Source organism: Peromyscus leucopus, chromosome 4, assembly GCF_004664715.2.
Source record: "Peromyscus leucopus breed LL Stock chromosome 4, UCI_PerLeu_2.1, whole genome shotgun sequence".
Lineage (NCBI taxonomy): Eukaryota > Metazoa > Chordata > Mammalia > Rodentia > Cricetidae > Peromyscus > Peromyscus leucopus.
In genome coordinates, this window is record NC_051066.1 from 54,479,381 (window position 1) to 54,501,039 (window position 21,659).

General features: G+C 42.3%; 1 protein-coding gene across 8 annotated transcripts in view; it reads right to left on the minus strand.

Moving 5' to 3' along the window:
• Znf385b (zinc finger protein 385B) overlaps positions 1 to 21,659 on the minus strand; it is a 392,624-nt gene that overhangs the window by 27,173 nt on the left and 343,792 nt on the right. For all 8 annotated transcript variants that reach the window (XM_037204903.1, XM_037204901.1, XM_037204902.1 and 5 more), the window contains one exon: positions 14,303 to 14,465. In XM_037204903.1, the coding sequence (XP_037060798.1) occupies positions 14,303 to 14,465 (163 nt within the window). The remainder of the gene's footprint in view (positions 1 to 14,302; positions 14,466 to 21,659) is intronic.

Below are 21,659 nucleotides of genomic sequence, written 5' to 3' on the forward strand. Positions count from 1 at the left end.
GGTAAACATCGTCTAAGTTAAAATGTCTCTTTGCTGAATCAGACTTTAGATGTCCTTTAAGAAAATAAAGCCTAGAAAAAAGGCCACTTATTTAAAGTCATTTAGGACTCACAAAAGTGGGGTGACAAATTCTGTAAGTTCCAAATTGGCCCTGTGCTCTACTGGCATCTGGGACCTCTGTGCCAGTCTGAGGTTCTGATTTTTGGAGGCTGCTCCCAGTTCCATTCGAAAGCTCTGTCAATCGGGTTTTGGTCATTAGGCCTTGCCTTGCTGGGGGCTTGTGGTTCAACAAAATGTCTGATACCGCCCTCCTTGCCTGACTGTAGGCCACTGGCTCCCTTTGTCCCGTGCTCAGGAGCAAAAGCAGCTAGTCTCACACTCAGATAAAACAGAGGCATGACCAAACACCTCCTCCATGTTGAAAGCTGGCAGCCCCAACTTGCTATCAGTGAACTGGCTCGGATATTCGTCAACTTGTCAGTTTTCCCGAGGGAGCACAAAAGAGAGATTGTTTGCTAGAGTTTGAATCTAATGAAAAGCTTTCTTCTATTTTGTATAGTTTTCCAGCCATTTGGCTTGTACAATAGAGAAATCATATTTCAACTTCTTTAGGTTGAAAAATTGCCCTTCTCTGATTTGTCACTAAGGGAGGTGAAACAGTTATTTTTTGAGGCACCTTTATTATTGAAAATAGAATAAGTAACTCATGTCACTCAAATCAAGACCCTTAGGGAGTAGGGATTCAAAAGCTGAGAATAAGATTAAAAAACTAATTTTCAAGATAGAATGGGGAACAGGGTCTCCTTTTTATTTTTATTTTTTTTGCTGGGTGTATGGCCCTATTTCAGAGAATACAATTTTAGATTCACAGAGCCCAGGCAAAACTGTTTGAATTTGGCCCACCTTTCTCCTCTCTAGCTACAAGCTTAGCCTAGGGGGAGGCTTTGATGCTCCAGGCAGGGGGAGGTGCTCACTGAGGATGGTAAGGTCAGCCCAAGAGCTGTGGAGAATACTCACTCTTTCTTCACTAGTCAGAGCCAAAAAATTACTGCTGGGAAACATGCTTATAGCCCCAGGCTGCCCCTGGCAGACAGGTACCCAGCCCACATGTTTTATAACTAGGTACTGTCTGCTCTACTACATGGATAGTCCAGGGCTAGACATTCTGGCAGCACAAGGAAGCTAGGGATCTCTAAGAATGCACTGCTAAACACCCATGCTACTTTGCTATTTCTCATCTGACTTTTGTCTCTAAATTCAGTCTGCGGCTTTATGAAGTTGTCAAAGCCAGCTTAACAGTTAAGACCTATAGATGCCGGGGAAGGTCGGCTGACCGTGGAAAGTCACTTTTAATTTAAAAGGCTGATTCTCCAGAGGAATTTGTTTTGGGTTGCTTATCCTGCCTGGTCTCAGGAATTGCTACAGTTCTGATCCCATGTCTGATGGGCTTGGTCCCTGGCTTGGGACAACTGGAAGGTGGTGGAACTTTTTAGAAGAGTGGGAGCTGGCTGGAGGTTTCTAGGTCCCTGGGGGTGCGGTGCTTTTCAAGCCAGTAACAGGACACCTGCCCCTTCCTCTGAGTTTACTTCCTTGCAATGAAGTGGTTTTGCTTTGGCACGAGCTCGTGGCTATCACATATTGCCTTGTCACAGGCTCAAAAGTGACAGGACCAAATGACCACAGGTCAGAGCCTCCCAAACTAGGAGCCCAATCAACCATTTCTGGTTATAAGTTGCTTGCCTCAGACTCAGGACTGTGGTTAAACGTAGGGGATGTGGATGCTGACCGTAACAGCAAGAAGCAGACACGGCATTGCACGGCCTCTGTTAACCTCACAACTAGAACACAAAAACAGCTGAGAGTTTCCTTCTTGTCCGGTCTGTGTCTGTCACATATAATCCTCATCAAGGCTTAAGAACACACTATGATGGCCTAAGAAAATAGAGAGGAAATAAAAATCCCATTTCTGTCAAATTAAACATGAGTTCTTAACCTGAGCTCTGTGGACACCAAGATGCCTAAAAATCAAGGTGTACATGCTTTGCCTAGCAAATATTTATCTTTGTTTTTAATTATCTCTAATTAAAATTTAGCATTTCCTTCAGTTCAAATGAACATGACAGCCTTAGCTGTGCGACCAAAGGATGTCAATTTTAGGGGACATGAGCTTTGTCACAGAATATTTGAACAATGTGCACATCATTTTAAATTCAGGTAGATGTTAGACCCACAGCTAGAGCACATTTGGAGCATTATTGTTATATTCGAATATCATAACAAAAACTGACGCTGTATTTGTGCCATATGGATTTCCAAGCATTTGTCGAACCCTTCATCACTTGGCCATAGGAATCCAAGACACACAGAATGGTTAACTATCCTGCTTCTGTGTATTGTTTCATTCTGCCTGCATTTCTGTCCACACTCACCCTTCCACACACTGTCTAAGCCGTGCTCCATCGTCCTTTCTTGCCTATACTCACTGTCTTAAATATTTAACTGGGTAGTGGCCCACATGGTAAGTTCTGTGGTATACCTACCCTTCACACTGTGCCCGCCACAACGCTGAATATTCAGTATGGAATACACACACACACACACACACACACACACACACACACACACACACGCCATGTTGTACATGTTTTATTATTTTAAATTAAAATATTCTCCAACTCTTAAATATTTGTCACTCATTTTCATGCTACTGCTTTTATCTACTTTTAAGATACATAATACAAATAGTTTGTTCAAACCATTTCCTTGGTACTAGTAATCTTGTTCCCATTTTGCAGTAATACAAATACAATGTGCACCATCATGAAGAATGCTTTCTTTTTCTTACTTTGTACTTATAATTGCTTTCCTGTTGTAGAATCCAGAAAGAAAGATTCACTGATCTAATGGAATGAACATTTTTAAGGTTCTTTATTGAGTCTATCACTTCTGAAAGGATTCTCTCTATTCCAAATTTATATTTTGTGTGCAGATGTATTCACTTGTGTGTATAGGTGCATGTATGTGTATACAGAGGTTAAAGGTCAACATGAGGTGTCTTCCTCCGTTACTTCCCCACCTTATTGTACAAGGCAGGTTCTTTCACTAAAGCTGCAGCCGATTCAGCTAGATGGGCTGGCCAGCCCCAGAGATCTGCCTGTCTCTCTGTCATCCCAGTGCTGAGATGACAGACATGTGCCCCCGTGCCTGGATTTTTATCAAGGGGCTAGGATCTGAACTCAGGTCCTCATGCTTTCTTGATAAGCACTTTGCAAGCTGAGCCACCTTCCTGGTATGGATCCTCTCAAGTGTAAACACCACAAGACCTCTGAGCAGAGCGGCTGTACTAACAAGTCTTCTAAGTATAGTTCTTAGAAAAGATATTTTTGTGTGTATGTTTATGTGTGTGTGTGGGGTGGCTTGTTCATGCATATTATGTAGGTACATGTATGCAGAACTCGGAGAACTGGTCCTCAGGTGCACTGTCTACTACTTTTTTTCCCCTCTGGAACAGGGTCTCTCACTAGCCAGTGAAGCCTAGGGATCCAACCGTCTTCACATCTCCAGCACAGGGGTTACAAGTCCATGCCAGAGGCACCCACATTGTTTATGTGGGCTCTAGGGATCAAACTAATGTATTCATGCTTGCGAAACAAGCGCTTCATCAACTAAGCTGTTCCCCAACCCCATATTTTTAACTAGATAGTAATCATTATATCTTCCGGGTTAGCCAAGGAACTGGGTATAATTCTGGCTAAAAAGAAATAAACAATTTTCCCTAAACTCAAAATGCATGACAGTCAATCTCCATACCCATGGTTCTATATCTATAATTTCAACCAACTATGGATCAAAAATATTCAGGTAAGAATTACACCTGTATTGAACATGTATAGATATTTGTTCATAGTCATGCTCCAAAGACAGTAAAATGCCTTTCTTATAGCATTTACACTCTTATGGGTGTCGTAAATATTCTGTGGTGGGTGCTTTAAAGTATTAGGGAGGCTATATGTAGGTTCTGTGCAAACCATTTGCTGTTTTGTATAATTAATTTGAACATCTGCAGATTTCAGTATACTTTGGGGATCCGGAACCAGTCCCTCATGAACACTAAGGAAATGATTTCACATCAATACATTTCAATATTGAGTAAAATCATTTGTTAACAGAGAACTAGGAACAATGATGTGCTAGAAAAAATGGTATTTTAACTTAATAGCCATTTTGCTAGTTAAGTGGGTAAAAATTATGAAATTCAGGTAGAAATACAAATATCTGAAAACATGAATAAAACAGTCTATTGTGAGAAGAAACTCTAGTATTTATGCTATTTCATATTTAGAAGGAAAAAATGTGTACTTAGAGGTTAAGTCATTGACAGCTCATAAGAAATGCCCAACTAATCATATGCCAAGAAAGCCTCATAAACAGCTCAAGATTAAATACATGAGCAGACAAAATTCTTACTGATTGACACAAATGCTGTCTGAGACTTGCCAGGGAGGCATGTTTTTCATTCAGATCACCCATGTCCTCCAAATGTTTGCTCTTAATGGCCAAGACTGGCTCCAGCCTGAGCAACTGCCCAACATCCAACACTCAAATTTCCCTCTAAACAAGGGGAAGTGTGTAGTGTTGTCCCTGTGTTCAAAATCGTGGCCTCACCCAGAGTCATCTGTCAACCTGTGCCTGGCCCCCTTTGTGCTGACTGGGGAAGCTACCAGAGCTAGCTAGAGTTACACTGCCTCACTCACCATCTAGGGCAGGAACCAGGGCTTCCACCATGGCATTTTCCTTAACAGTATTCATGTGATACAAACTACCTATATGACTGCCATGTGTGGAATTGGGCACTAAGAGGGCCAAGACACGTAAGCCAGGGGAACGAGAGAATGGAGAAACGCTTCTTCCATTACATAAGAAATGTGAGGAGGACCAACAGGGTCTCCTGTACATTTTAAATGTCTCATAAGACATTGGGCTCATCAAGCCACAATGCCCTGGATTGAAAACACATGTGCATATAATTACTCTGAGGTAATAAACAAGCTCATAAAGGGAATGTGAATACGGGTCACTGTTGCATATCAGTATGGTGGGAAATGATGGTAGAGTCAGGGACAGGGCCTCCAATACCTGTGAACAAATGGTTGCTTTTTATGGCTACCATTTATTGAGTGCCTGTTACCTGGTAGGCACTTTGCTGAGCCCTGAGAATTTTTTAGCTCATTAATCCTGACAACCCTAGGAGGTAGATATTAACACTCCCATTTTATAGATGAGGAAACAAGGTTAGAGAGCATGACTCAGTCAAAATTGTATGGAGTCAATGAGAGGTGGAAGTCTTGGGTCTGACTTCAGGTTCACATTCCTTTCATGATGCTACATATGCAATACAGGTAAACGGCACCCAGAAATCACAGCTTGATTAACACATCATAATGACAAATCCACTTATAACTTGAAGTCTCACTATGTAGTCCTAGAACTTGCCACATAGACCAGGCTGACTTCACATTCACAGAGATCTATCCACCTCTGTCTCCTTAGAGCTAGGATTAGAGGCCCTGGGCACCATGCTCAGCATAACTTAATTAAAAAACAAACAAACAAACATACAAACACACAAACAAATAAACCAGTTGTAAAGCAGGTTGGGAAAAGGAACAACACATCTTTTGAGATAAGAGAATTCAAGTATTGTTACTTAGTAGAAAAATTCCCAAACCTTAAAAACAAAACCCAAAAGACATAGTTCCCAAAGCTTCCTCCAAAGGCTAGGATGTCATAAGGAAGCAGCTGAGAGATGGCCTGGATTATACACTGACCTTAAGAGTTGAAGCTAGGTCTCTAAGCTTCTTCTCCCTTTCTCTAGGCCTCACTCTGCAGTATCCGTCAGAAGACTTATAGCCCGTAAGTAACACAGTATATATAACACACAGCCCAGTGCGGGCACAAAATGATCCCTAGTCGTATGCTGACTATCACCAGCATGGCTGTGTCTCATTCCATTCTCTGCTGCTAGGACAGAACAGATGAACTGAGCGCTTTCTAAACACTGTAAGTTGATTTCTCTAATTCTGGAGATTGGGAAGTCTAGAATGAAGGAACTGAAAACTCTGGTGTCTCAGGAGGGCCCACTTCTGTATGGCACTGCTATCTGGTGGACGCCTTTGTGCTATGCCGGTTGAAATTGAATTCAGCATGAGCTTTTGAGGGGACACTCAAATTACAGCATTCCACCTCTGGTTCCCACAAATCTTATAGCCTTACATGCAAAATGCATTCATCCCACCCCATTGCTCCAAAAGTCTTAGCTCATCCCAGACTCAAAAGTCCAAAGCCCAAAGTCTCATCTAAATCAGATGAGCACAATGGAAGGCACAGCTCAACTGAAGGTCAATTCCCTATAGCTCTGAGTCTGTGGAATCCAAATAAGCTCTTTCTGAAATCTAACAGTGGGACAGGTCAGACACCCTCACTCTAAAAAGAGGAAAGAGGCTAGAAGAACAATGTTAGGCGTTGCTTGCCCCAGATGCAGCTCTCACAGGTTTGAACCCTGGCTTAGTGTTGGTACTCTCCCAGGTTGACACACTGGGACACACAGTTTGGATATCTTGAGGCTTGGTGTTGGTACTCTCCCAGGTTGACACACCGGGGCACACAGTTTGGATATCTTGAGGCTTGGTGTTGGTACTCTCCCAGGTTGACACACTGGGACACAGTTTGGATATCTTGAGGCTGGCTCTGCTTCCACTGCTACACTGGCCACAGTCAGCTTCCTATGATGTCCGACCCCACAATTCTTCTGGGCAATGTACCAGTGGCACATTGGTGGCTCTGCCCCTATGACAAATCTCTACCTGGGCCCCTACAAAGTCCACAACATCCTTAGGAGTCTTGGTGTAGGAAACTGGGAATTCGCTCTGCCAATGATCTCAGGGGTATCTGGACTGATAGAGGTGTGGTTTTCTTTGGGTACATGATTGCTTAAAATGAGGAGGGCGTTCTCTCTCTCTCTCTCTCTCTCTCTCTCTCTCTCTCTCTCTCTCTCTCTCTCTCTCTCTCTCTCTCTCTCTCTCTCTGTCAGAAACAGGACACCTGGTTCCATTCACCCTCACCCCGGGCAGAATGGAGGACTATGCTGACTTTTCACTTTGTTCTGTATCCGTGAGTGTATTCATCCCCATTTCACATCTTAATAAATCCACTGATACCCTTTAGCAGATTCTCATGGATTTTAACAGGAAACCATGTCCTTTATGCCCTTACATTCTGCACAGGAGCCAAATCAGTCCCACTGGATATTGCCAAGGCTGAGCCTGGCACTCTCCAGATGCAGAGGATCAAGCTACATCTGGGCCTACTTGAGCAAGGGTGGGGGAAATGAATCTACTTCTGAAAATTTCCATTAGAATGTTTGATTTTTATGTGGTACTAGATAATGTTATTAGAATTGGGTCCAGAATCCTAAAAAAAACTCTCTCACATATGTGCCTTGCACACAGAATATAAAATACTTATTGAGTAGCTTGATGTGAGCAGCCACCCTTGTCAGAAAAATATGCCACAACAAGCGAAATTTTTTTTCCTGAAGCAAATAAAAGGAATGCCATTAAAATATAAATAATAACCTTTGTTGAAATCTCAAGGGCATTTGTGGCTATACAAAATTATTCAGTGTATGTACAAAGTCTTTTACATTCCAGTAGCTTTTCAATGCAGAAATGTTGTGAATAACGGCAGTCAAAGAGATGAATCCAAGTTGAAATAAAGAAAGGGCTGAAGATAAGAAAGTTTGCAAGATAATAAGCTTAATGAAGCACAATCCGTAGCTTATGGGGTGGGGACGTGGTTTAACAACATGTCCCCAGTAAATCATAAGTTAACAGGTCGATCATAAATCAGTCTCACTATTTTTTTTCTGGTTCTTATTTTTTTTTTTTTTAAAGAACACCAGGGGGTAGTTTTTAGAAGCAGAAAGCGTGACAGCAAACCCATGGCATTATTTGCCTTGAAGCTACCGCAAATGGTCAGAAGTTTCCAAAGTTAGCTTCGTGTGGAGAGAACTGTTTGAAGAGCTGCTAGCTTCACCTGGCAGGCTGCTCTTGTCATACTCAGGGGGAATGAGCAAAGGTGCAGGCAATTTCCTTCTTGAAACTTTCTTTGAAAGTCTTCATGATCTATGAACATTTCCTGAGTATATGAGCTTTAGTATAATGGTCTGTTCTCTTCAGACAGATGGGCTCGTTTATGTTGTACATGATTGTACCCCAGAAGTTCACGCTTAAGATGTTTGTCATAAATACAGTTAATCTATTATTTTATGAGGGTTACTAAATCTTGGCTTCCTGGATTTGGATAGATGTGTGCCAAATTTATGATGGCACTTGTCTATAAATGACAGGTACTGTCGGAGCAAGAGACTATCATTTTCCTCTGTTTAACAGCACAAGGCCCTGTTGCTGGATACAGGAAGGGAGAAGACACATTTAGGAAGACCTTGCTGGCTAACAGATGGGATCCAGTGGCTGTCAGTGGAGATGAGAAGCTGTCTTTTGGAAAACTTGGCTCCATTTGTAATAACACATAAAAACTACTAAATACACAGGGGGACCCATAAAGAGGATGAGTCTTTGTGAGAAGCACTCTTTGGTAAAACTGAAGATGTTCTTTCATGAGGCAATAGGGCAAAACATATGCAACTGCATGACAAGCCTTTGTAGGCAAATCACAATGAACTATGCATGAACTGATAAAAGCTCTTGGTTCACACCTGAGAAATGGCCATCTTGGTTGACACCTGAGGAATGGCCATCTACTTTGGTTCACACCTGAGAATGGCCATCTTGGTTGACACCTGAGGAATGGCCATCTACTTTGGTTCACACCTGAGAATGGCCATCTTGGTTGACACCTGAGGAATGGCCATCTATCTTGGTTCACACCTGAGGAACGGCCATCTTGGTTGACCCCTGGGGAATGGCCATCATGCAAAACCATCACATGCTAACAAGTATGATGAGCGCCACTGAGGTGTCCTACCCTGACACTTCCAATGCCATCTCACAGTCTCCAAAGGTCACGGGTGTGATGCCAACAAGATAATCCCATGTCCTCCTGCCAATGTTTTCAATGGAGTGGTTTTAAACTCTGTGAGGATCGTGGACAGTGCTGAAGGTAGACACAATGGACCCGTTTGGAGGCAGGGTGAGGTTTGTGCTGCACTGGCAGTGTCCTTTCCAAGCTTAGCTTATCTCATTCAGCATGATCTGTCTCTAGGCATGCAGAGTCTACAGCTGTCAAGCTGTAGCTTTAAGAACATTTGTCTTGTGCCATTTACCCGAAATGTATGGTTTTATTCAAATTTCCCATTAAATAAAAAGTGTATCACTTCCAAAATAAAGCCTCCTCCTATTATAGTTAAATGCTGCAGGTACTAGCCACACAAGAATTTTAGGATTATCAATAAAACACTGTATGCCATCCCCTCTCACAGTCACTGTCTTACCTAACGTGTCAGTGGCCACTGAAGAGTAAAATGCGCCCCTACTTTCTCATTCTGGGGAACAATGCTTTGGTGATACCTGACTTTATCCCCTGGCATTCTTGCATGTGTTCTTCTAAGTCAGAGAAGTTTAGAAGCAATTAGGATCAGATGAGCATGGAGCAAGAAGCCTGAGTTCCTGGTTGTTCCTGACTATGCTGGGATCTGTGTCAGGCAGATTCATTCAAGATGCTCTACTTTTCCCGTTTCCAGTTCTTCACAGATACCACATTCTGGGGAGCAATTTGAAGGTGGTGACTATTATCTTTATATCACTCATTTCCAATTTTAAAATGTTGTAAGGTTGAAAAGCCTTTTGAAGAGGAGGAAAAAGAAATCTTTCTGTTCATTGTTGTACCCCTCATCTGACGAAAAGACACATACATGTTCTATTATACTCCAGTAGAGAGGCTAACCAACTGTATGGAAATCCAGCTGGTTGCATGACTGAAGAAAATGTGGATATGGACTTTAGCCCTACTTGTTGCAAGGTTCTTGAAGGGACCACATGAAAACATTCATGTGTCTGCATCTTGTAACCCAGGCATGCTGTAATGCTCCTGTGGTGGCATTTCATGCAGAACATTCTGGGTCCTGTTTTCACTCTTAATTGCATTTGTAAATTTAGCTGGACAATGGAAATCATGCCTTCCTTTGTTTAGAGGGCAACCATTTAAAAGCCTGCTTAATTCTAAGTCATATATACTTTAAATGTTTTTCTCCATTATAACAGTTCATTAATTTTTTTAAAGGCCTTATAGAAAGCCTAGGATTGTAGGATATGGCCAACTGTGTAGGTGATTTGTTATTTGTAGGAAATAAGGTGTCCTTTGAAGGCTCTGTGAATTTGAACTTGTTACAAGTTCTGAAATGCAGCTGGGCGGTGGTGGCGCACACCTTTAATCCCAGCACTCAGGAGGCAGAGCTAGGCGGATCTCTATGAGTTCAAGGCCAGCCTGGACTACCAAGTGAGTTCCAGGAAAGGTACAAAGCTACACAAAGAAACTCTGTCTCAAAAAAACCAAAAAAAAAAAAAAAAAAAAAAAAAAAAAAAAAAAACACCATAAAACCAAGTTCTGAAATGCTACAGGCGCCTTCAGGGTGACCTGTGGGGCACATCATGGCAGGGATGGGCAGTGTCGCATGCCATTAAGACACTCGAACTCCAGGGAGAGATTTGGGTGTAGTGTCAGGCCTGGCTGTTCCAGCTGCCTTCCTGAAGCTGCCTAAGACTTGCTGTGTTCTGACCCTAATTCTCCCCAACTACTCTCCCCCCACTTCTCACTATGTTTCCAACGCCCACTGAAGCATCATTAAAAGTTGGGGCAGATCCTGGGAGACCAGAAAGCTATTTGTCTGTATTTTACATTTAATTCTACCTCAACTTGTAAGAATTGAGTGGGGCAGTCATTCTTACTCTGCTTTCTTTAGCCTTTCAAAAAAATCATGCAGTTGGAATTTCCTATAAATGAGACACCTGCTATTGTAGCTTAAACCTATTTTGTTTACTGACCTGGGAGAAAGACCCAGAAAGCTTGCCATGTCATCCTGACATTTTTATATCTGTTGGCTCTGTTATAACAAGTATCACTGTATTGTACAGACCCAGATGCAACATGAACCAAATTAAGTCTCCAAATATAACATAAAAGAGAGAAATGGTTATACCAAGTGTCAAAGTAGCAGGCAGGAAGGCTCACCAAACCCCTGCAAGATGGAGAGTATGTATCTTAGAATAGACCATGTGTGCTTTTGGGTAGCATGAAGGATCACAGAGGGGTCTTCGGGGCCTCCATGTTCCTCACAGATACTCCAAATCCTCATCTCATGGTACTCAATGAATTCCAGAATGCTGCTCTCCCAGAAGCTTCCTCCCTCAGTGCTGGGTTCTTTCTTTTCCTTCAAAATATGCTTCCCTTAAACAACATTCTGCTGCTAAGTTGATACTAAAACATGAGGCCAGAGGTTGGATTAGTAAATTCGGTGGATATAATGACTGTTTTTTTTTTTCTTCCTATTTTCCCCAAACAGGATTTTAAATGAGTGAGAGACACAGACTAGAATCTGAAATAATGGCAAAGCCGTAGGAGCAGTTGAAGGGCTTAGAACTAGGGGGTCAGCAATTCACCATCGGTTATGTTATTTAGATTAGGTTCTCTAGTGGGGCAAAGCTTCTAATTTTCTCATTAGGGAATTTTATAAAACACAAAGGCATTCTTGTTTAGAAGTGAATTTCAGCTAAGGGGGAAGAGCGTACAGCTAACAAGTACAACTCAATTCTTTTAAAATAGTGCTCCTGACTGATGTTGGTGTTTTGTTAGTTCTCGTAGACATAAGGTATTTCATTTACATTTAACTTACACAAACCACAAGTAATCTAATCAGTGTGTTTGCAAATATATAGATTTTGAGTAAGGTGTCATGGAAAATGAGGTGCTCCCAAATATAAATATTTTCCTTATTGCTGATACAAACCTAGAGAGTCTCACAGTGAGCGAGTTAAATGCCTAGAGCCTGCAGGAACTGCGGCAGGGGCATGCAGTACCCTACCAGGGAAAGCTGAGACTGCGGGATTAAAGACCACCTCACACAGACCTTAGAGATGCTGTGATTGCGGTTTCTGTCTTCATCTCTCTGCTCTCATCCCCCAGGGGTTTCCCTGAACCTTAGCTTGCTTTCTTTGTTTAGATCACTGGCTCCTTGACCCCCAATAGCTCACCAACCAAACAGAGCTGCCTAGGAGGTCTCTTTGCTTCATGAATATAAGTCCTTGGTGAATATTAACATTCAAATGGTGGAAGAAAAACCTTCAACTGTTGAAATTCATTCCAACAGTCTTCATTGGGTACCCTATAGGCCTAAGAGAGGCTGTGATGATAACATGGTCTGTGATGATAACATGTGCATTTTCTGTGTCCACACTGCTCTGTCCTTGATTCTATCCCTCCACTCTTTGAGTCTTTCTGCTTCACTTTCTCCTCACCACTTTCACCACTGTCTTTAGAGCAAACACAATTCCCAAATGGTTATCAGGCTTAGTCGAAACACTGAGTACATTTGGTTGCGATGTGGGAGTATTTATAGATCCCACTGACTATTTGATTAACTCAAGCCACAAAATAAACTGAAGGAATGGGGTGACACTAACCTCCATTATTCTATCCTTTTACTTGTAAGTTCTGCTGGAGGTAGAGACCACAATTCAGGTAATAAAACCTTTGGCAGAGTATTGCTTCATAAAGGCAACAATATTCTGAGGAAAATGAAAGCTGGCAGGAAGTCAGGGGATGATGGATTTTGCTCTTCCAAACACAGGGCAACCGCTAGCAGATAACTGTCTTGATGTTGGCCTCACCACGAGCTGTGATGCCGACTGTGAAATTGCACACATGGAAATCGTGTTTGGTATCTATACTAATAACTGCTTTAGACATAGGTTAAATATTAGGTTTTATATTTGTCTATACAGGAGTTTTGTTCTCTACAAGGTAAGAAGAGCTATGTAACAAGCCAGTATTTATCACGTTTCTCCGATAAGATAAGTTGGTGACCCTATCATAGAAAGCACCAAGCATCTTTATTATTAACACCACATTTGGTAGCTTAATTCTAGGCTTCCACGTTTTTGAAGCCAGCATCTATGGGGCTTAAGCAATAATGTTTCCTTAGTACATAGTTTGATTTGAAGAGGCTTTCTGAACTCTCATCTTACAGTAATGGATTTGCTCGTCTCCAATGGCCCTGGGCAGTCATGGGTAAGCATTCTTCAGCTTCCTCCTCAAGTGCTACAGGGATTTTTGATGATCAGGTGAGAACCTGAAGTGTGTATTTCCCACAACCTAGAAGTCCCTAATGCCAGAATCAAACATAAAGAAAGGGACATGTCCTCTTAGTGTCCTTTAACAGACAGTGTTCCTCAGCTAGCCACTAAAACAGGATGACAAATCCATTATGGGTCCCAAGGGCAGCGGTGAGAGGGAGCCTATCAACATCCAATTTCATGGTCTCCACACTGAAAAAGAGACAGAGAATTTTGTTTCCCACTGAAAGAATTCACTCAGATATTACAGGTTCTGTATTAAAGAATTTTCTTATGAGGTTCCCCCATCAACAGCACATTTCTAATTATATATTAAGGCTTTCTGTTAAGCAATTCATGGCATTGTAAATAATTCCTTTAAATGATTTGGGTCTATTTGTAATTCAGAGAAGAGCTTCACAAAGGTAGTATGAAGTCAGAATCCGTTACTTCCAAGCACATTTTCATACCACTAATGTCATTTTTCTCAAAAAACATCACCCCAACTCTTCACCGAGATTAGATAAAAAAAAACAAAAACCCAACAAGCTTAACAAGCTAAGAATCTTTTCCAAAAAGCCTGTAACACAAACCAAACATAAAGAGAGCAGAAAGGAGTAATACCATTGTTTTAAATACATTACTTGATTTTTTTGTCTGAACACGTGACCAATAGTCTTAGATTATTTTGATACATATATACTTATATACACACACACATATATTTAAAAGCATATATTTTACAACATGGAATGGCGACATATCAAATGTTTACATTCTGTGCTAACACATATTCCTTCATGTGAAGGAAACATATCATATTACAAAAATAAATCATGGAGAGTAACATGCAACATTCAAGAAGGAGGAAAATGGGTTGGGGTGGGCCGGGGTGGGGGGTAGGGTGGGGTGGGGTAGGAACACAACAATGCCAAAGAACAAAAAGTGTCATTGACCTGATTTGTCAGAGCTGTCGCCTGTGATTGGCCTGATGGAGCAGCTGGGATTAGCCTTTGCGCTGTCCTTGGAAGGAACCATTTTGGGTTTATTTTTCGCTGCCTCAAGTGCTTTGACCTTCTTGGCATGTTTACTTCCTTTGTAGTGGGCCTCGGCCTGGCTCTACAAAGGAGAACAAATCAGGCTCATTTTTCTGCTACTTACAAACACCACGATGGATGAGCATGCAGGAAAAAATACAATCAATCATAGGCACCACAGACATTTACAAGTCAGCGCTCGACTCCATTTCCAGCATTTATCTAAGAGGTTTCAACATCTCAAACCTTGCTCTCTAACAGAGGCCTCGTGTCTTTGAAAACCTAGAAGTTACATGAGTAGACCACAGGGTCAGGACGTGAGATGGGTCAGCAGTGCCCTCCCACCGCGGCTCGCACCAGGGGGATTGCCTTCTTAAGATTTTGCTGGCAGCATTAGCACTGAGTATCTGTTCACACTCGAAGACATGGGCTTCCACAATCACCGCTCATTAGCTAAATGCCTGTCTGCTCTGCGCCTAGTTCCCTGTGGTCACTGCTCTGAGATAACTAGAGTAACAGAACAACATGTAAAGAGCGCTGCTGAATGAAGATGGTACTACATTTTGGATAACTATATGCACTTAGTGTGCCATCTTGGATGGTTCCAGTTCCAATTATAGCTCATGCCACAAGGGAGGTAAGGACAATCCTTGATCTCAGATGTGGTTCTCACATCAAAGCTCTTGTACATAAAACATATGTAGCACTGTAACTTCAATACTAGATCAAAGGAAGGAGAAAGTGAGACAAGAGACAACACCAAATTACAATAAACCTAGAAGACATTCAGTTAATTGCTGATATTTGCAAAGTTACCTTCCATCTAATCAAGGTCTTTTGGTATCTTGTTTACTGTACACATTGAGAAAAAAATCTAAATTCATTTGAATTTCATTCTGAATAGACTGAAAAAAAAAAGAACATGCATAAAGTAAAAATAAAAGAAGACATAGTGGGTATAATGGCTTAGTTATAAAGTGACATTAATGAGAAATTTTATGTCTCCAAGATGGAGCTTTATTAGAGGATTTTTAAGCTAATAATTTTTCTTACAACAGTTTTCAATGAATCTGTGCGTGTCTAAAGACGGTCAAGGCGAGCAAAGCTTCACAGGTCCCTGTAGTAATAGCTGTAATGCAGATCCACTCATAGGAAGTGGGCAGACTCAGACAAACATGCGACTGGGGATGCAGGACAAAAACCAGAAGGCACCAGAGAGGAGCAGTCTTGACTGAGACTTCCTAAAACTGGCAGCTTTTGGTTGAGGATGTGAAGGCAGAGTTTCACATGCCGGTAGAGGAAAGTGCACTTCCAGGGGAGATGCTTGGCCCAGGGAAAGCACTGGTGCTGGAAAGTCAGAGGCATGGGTATGGCTGGAGAGGGGGGCGGGTCACATAGACCACTCGGTGGAATATCTATACTGGGAGGTCAGTGAAAGCCAGGTGAGGTGCCTTGCAGAGCAGACTATCACAGAAATGAAATTCTCCAGCAAATGCACAAGGCAACAGATTTCAAGTGAGGAGGATTTCTACAATAGCTACTTATTATATTTATTGACTGAGTATGAGAAGGGGACAATAAACAAGGAAGCATGGAGAATATGGGCTTACTTGGGAAGTAAAATCATGAGTGAGGAATATGAAGATAACAAAAATGTTCCTATTATAATGAGTATAATAATAGCCCAAGTTCCTGGAGACATTAGTCCTTCATTATCATTCCTATAATCCTTTACTTAAATGGAACCAACCAGTTTCCTGGTCATTACTCAATATAGAGTGTTCTTCCAAAATGCCACATTTGCCTAAGCCATCTCTGGCTGTGTGTGTGTGTGTGTGTGTGTGTGTGTGTGTGTGTGTGTGTGTGTACTGGAATGTTTCCCTGACTTCCTGATTCCTTTTGTTCCAACTGAAACAGAGCACACATAACTTCACTACCTTTAGCAATTCACTTGTTTCCGTGGAACTAGAGATGGTGAACAGCGCTTCAGTGTCCCATCACCTGTGTCCCACCATGGGGGTGGGGTGGGGGGCGGGGCCTAGTTTTGCTGAATGCATAAATGGTGAGATGAAGGTAGGTGTTCTTGCTGAACGTTAGAGCAGTCTGAATGTGAGGAAAAGACGCAACTAGTTGAATATTCTATCTATTCATTTGCTGTCCCATTGAGATAGGAACTCAGTGGTTCTTCAGAGCTCTTTGACATTGTTGTGTTTTTTTTTTTTTTCCAATGTGAAATGGATGTGAAAACATGTATTGTCTTGGTAGAAGTATAATCTAAGGAGAGGTTCATTTTGCACTACAATTAAAAATACACCAGTGACTTCCCGTGTGTTACAACCTTTGTCACCCAAGCCTGTGCTAACTGTAAGTACTTCTTTTTTCAGTGTCTTCCCACAATTATGTTTTTAGCTCTTCGCTGACTTATCACTGCTCTTACTTAGTATGCTCACATATTTCTCATATTCTTTGCCAAGGTTAAGAAAAATTCCAGGGAAAAAGAAAAAACATTATTAGGCTTTCATTTATTAGCCAAGGAAGATGAAATCCAGTGTTGTTGGGTAGTTTTAGTCAGCTTCGGCTGCCAACTTGACACAGCTCAGAGTTCCCTTCTGAGGGAGTCTCAGCTGGGAGATTGCCTTGATCAGTAAAGCCTGTAAGTGTATCTATGGAGCATTTTCTTGATGGATAATTGATGTCGGAGGCCCAGTCCACTGTGGGCAGTACCATCCCTAGGCAGGAGTTCTAGGTTGTGTAATAGAGACAGCTGAAGAGAAGGCAGGAAGTGAGCCAGTAAGCAGTGTCCTTACTGGTTCCTGCTTTAGTTCCTGCCCTTACCCTCGATCTTGGATTATGACCTGTAATCTGAAAAAATTCTTTTTTTTTTCCAAGTTGCTTTTGGTCACAGTGTTTATCACAGCAAAAGAAAGCATACTAAAACAATAATTATAAACCAGGAAAATAAACGAAGATAAAAAGTGGATAATGGAAATAACAGTGATGGCAATGTTCCTGAGCACTGTCCCAGGGTGAGTGCACACTGCACAAATTAGCTCACGTGAGCCTCATGGTACCCTGTGCTAGGCTGCATTATCAGTCAGTGCCTTGCAAATAAGAAACCATATATGCTAAAGGCAGATAACTCATCAACAGTCCCGACGGGAGTCCGGGAAGGCATTTAGTAGATAGGAAGCTCTTAGATGTATATCTCTATTTAATTACATACCCACACATATCTCCATATGCCTGTACTAAGTTTACACTGTAATTTTGTTAGAACTAAAAAGTTACAAGACAGTACACTACTTTAAATAATACAGGAAGGGATGAGACCTTAACGCCACTGAAATTTCTATGAATAGGAACAGCTACCTAATTTTGGAGGATGATAATACATGAGGCCCGATCCTTTTAATGAATAGCTAAGAAAGCCCTGGAGCCCTGCTTTTTAGTTATATAACAATTTCTACAAGGCACTAGGATACTCCCCACCCCCTTTTTAAGTTTTTTAGAGAGTTTCATGTAGCCAAGGCTAGTCTCCAACTCATTAGGCAGCAGAGGCTGGCCTTGAACTCCTGACCTTCCTGCCTCTACTTCCCTAGGGCTAGGATTACAGCCACATACAAGGCTCCAAGGAGACTTTTCAAGGTGTCATCTCTTCAAGTGCACTGAGTAGTTTAGAGTTATTAAGTGCCCTCTGGCTCAAGAACAGGATTCTCTAAATATAACTTCTGAGGACAAGATGAACAGAGTGTGATTTCCTCATTACTATCCCCTGGCATCAGGGCAGAAAGTTAACAGCATCAGTTAGCACTTGAGATAAAGATCCAGCTAAGTGATACCTCACTGCATGTCAAGACAGAAAGGACTCTCTACAACGTGACCCATTTTCCCTCTCGGTGTGGGGCATGGAGAAGTAGGCACCAAGGGTCCTTGGCTCCCATTGACTGGTGTCTGGGGCAAGTGAAGTGGCAGATTTTGGAGCAGGGAGAGTGGCAGTCACCCCTCCCTCTTACCTGGCACACTTCTACTTCCCTGTGGCTGTTCTTGGTTCCTGGCAATTTGCTATCCTCAGAGCTTTCTCTGAGGCAATGTCAACAGCGTCTGCCTCCTGGGCAGGTCTTCAAGTGAAAAGTGAGACACTGTTAAACAGCCACAACACCGACCCTGCTTCATTAGCAAGGAGGCACCTTAGCTGAGGAGCGAAAGGGGCAAGGACAGGAGCCAGAAAGCTCAAGGCACCAGGTGACACCACAATCAAACTCGGTCAACAATGGACTTGCTTGGCCAGGCGGACTGTCCTTACAGCCCAGTGACTGATGGCAGGAGATGGCCGTCCAGTGCAAACGGCTTCCAAGGAGCTGCTGGAATCCCACCCGGCAGTGAGCACCGCCTGGGGATGTGGCTTGGCACCAAGGCACACGCTTTGTAGCACAGGGCCCTGGGTTTGAGCGTGAGCACTCAAAAAGGAGAAGGAAGAAGGAAGTCCCCATGCAGAACTGGCAGAAAGAGAAAGGGTTGCTGGAATCACCCATCCTGACCTCCACCCATGAACTGATGAGAATCTAGGCTCATATTTTAGGGGTCATTTATGCAGCTCCCAGAACACCCATTGCCCACTGGTAAAACAGCTTTCACAGGAAATGACATCGGGGGATACATTTTCTTCCATTAATTCCCTTTGGTGCCAAGTCTCTTTGATTTCCCAAATCCTCGGCATTTCTCAAAACCTCACTGGTCCAAAAAAAAAAAAAAAAAAAAAAAAAAAAAAAGATAATGAATTAGACAAGGTTTTGATTTAAAGCTAAAAATGTAACAAAGTATTCCCAGTGAGACATTTTAAAATCTACAGTGCTCTCATCTCCGAGTTTCACCTGAGTTCTAATTTCTGCCTCAGGGAGGAGTCTGGGATCTCCCGTCATGATGTCAAATCGTGCTGAGCATGTAAGGAAAGGCAAACTCAGGGCGTGCCAGGGAGTGAGCGACTCTTTACTACAGAACTGACCTTTTTGTGTTGACAGAAATAAGTCAAACTGTTTCCTTGATTACAGAAAATACCTAATCTAAACTCTGGCATCGCTTTCTCCACTACCTTGGGTATCAGTGTGTTCAGCAAGGCCATGAGAGAAGCAGCAGCGGCTGGCGAATGTCAGACGAGAGGGGCTGTGTTCAGGCTGGTATGGCTGTAGAGAGTGGTCAGTCAACGTCAAACAACAACACATTCTAAAGAACACACCCAAATAATTAAAATCCTAAGTAAAACATATGCCAAGCAAACCATCGTAAATAGGCTAATAAACTTGATTGTTCTAAAAGAACAATCTGGCACATGCCATGCCTTGGACACTGTGACGTTGTAAGAATTAAAGACCACCCCGCCCCTCCACCCTGTCTCACACACTGAGGATCAGTAGGTGAAGAAAGGAAAGATACACACACTCTCACACACCACAATCCAAAGTTCAAGATGAAAAAAATAACCCCAAGCAAGAGGGTGAAAAAAAAAAAAAAAGCAGGGACTGAGCCACTGCGGCCTGCAGGAGTCAGAGAACAGAGAAGAAGGATCTCTTCAGATTGTAGGGGATCATGGAAGCTCCTCAAAAGAGGATGCTGAGGTTGGGCCCTGTTTCTGGGGTGGACTCTGAGGCAGCAGTCCCCAGCAGGAGGCACCTAGGGGCAAAGAGAAGAGCATGTACTGGACAGCATGTCCTTTGAACTCTAGTGTTTTCCTGGCATATGCGCTTTTAGCTTCTCTAGCACACACCGACACAGAGAAAACAACAGAGGAATGTTGCTGAGCCATGCTACCTTAAAAATGATGTCCTTTGTAAAATGGGAACCATTGCGGTGCATCTCAGTTGCACATCAAATGCTCTATTAGTGAGCATTTCGGATAGAAAGTGATTGTAACATTAGATGTTGCCTTTACATTACAGATGGTATCCTGTGTGCTAAACTCTAATCCTGTATCGTTGCTAAACCACCGTGATACTTATTTGAGATAAAAATCATGACACTTTGAAATCTATCAACGTCTTAAGAAACAAATTAAAAATTACCAAATAGAGGCTAAATAATTACTGGAGTCTTTTCCTTACCACAAAGTTCAATTTCTTTTCATAAACTCTTTTTGTCTGTACTTTTGTACTGACAAGATTTGACACTTCCAGAGACAGGGCTACAATATAGGAAATGCTAAGATACACCCAAGAGAAAAACTTAGTCAATGCAAAGATTCCTAGTAAACTTTTCTTCTGATATTGGGCATTTTATAGTCTGCAGTATCAATATGACCTATGACTGGCTTTGGTATTCACCCCATTCAATCCCCATTTACTGGGAATCTGCTGGAAATAAAATGTCCAGACAAAATTATGACGGATTTGAGTTTTTCAGCTTCAAGAGACTCAATGTCTTTGCTAATTTCTGAGATCTACCTAATGAAACAATTCTGGTTTCTACAGTCCACCCAGTGCCTTGATACTGTTTAACTCCAGGGGGCACCACACACATACAGTTCTTCGCAGATGCTATCCTCCAGGCTAGGGTAGCAAGCAGGCCAGTGCCCTGCACTTGGCATCCAACCCATACCAGCTGTAGAGTGGAGAAAACACCCCAGCAACTCCAAATCTTTCTGCATCACTAAAGGGAAAAGCAGTAGCTCTCCAGGAGGAAAATGATGTGCACTTTTAGACTGCTAATTCTCTTTGGGCCCAATTTAAATTCCATCAAATATTAGAGACAGAAGTAGAGTTCTCGGGTCACAGCTGCTTCAGAATGCCACTGTTTGATACCCCAGCTTTACACAGACATCGTTTCACTTTATACATTTCAACAGAGGCAAATTAATCCATTTCTTAAAAGTGCTGAGATCTTTAGTGCACTTCAAAGTAGTTCTTCAAATGCCTCCTACTAGTCACGTGAGAGCCTTGACGCCTCTGTTTCTTCTGCTTAGCAGACATATGATGCCGCACCTAAGCACACCGACTGGCTACAGGTGGTATGGTAGGACATCGCAGCTTGAGTTAATCATCAGCTGGACTGTGGTGAAGAGCTGAGGACTGTTCTTCTTAAAAAAAGAAGTACAGGGGCTTCTTGCACAGTTACAAGTGAACAAACTGCCATTTCCCCCAGGTTTAGTCGTCTGAAGGGGGATTATTAATTTTAGATGATTCCCACCAATCTTAGCTTCTTCCCTTAGGGATCCAACAGCATACTGTGTTGCCAATTTAGGGTTGATAAGGGCAGCATAAGGCAGTTATTTGGGAGTGCCTGTATT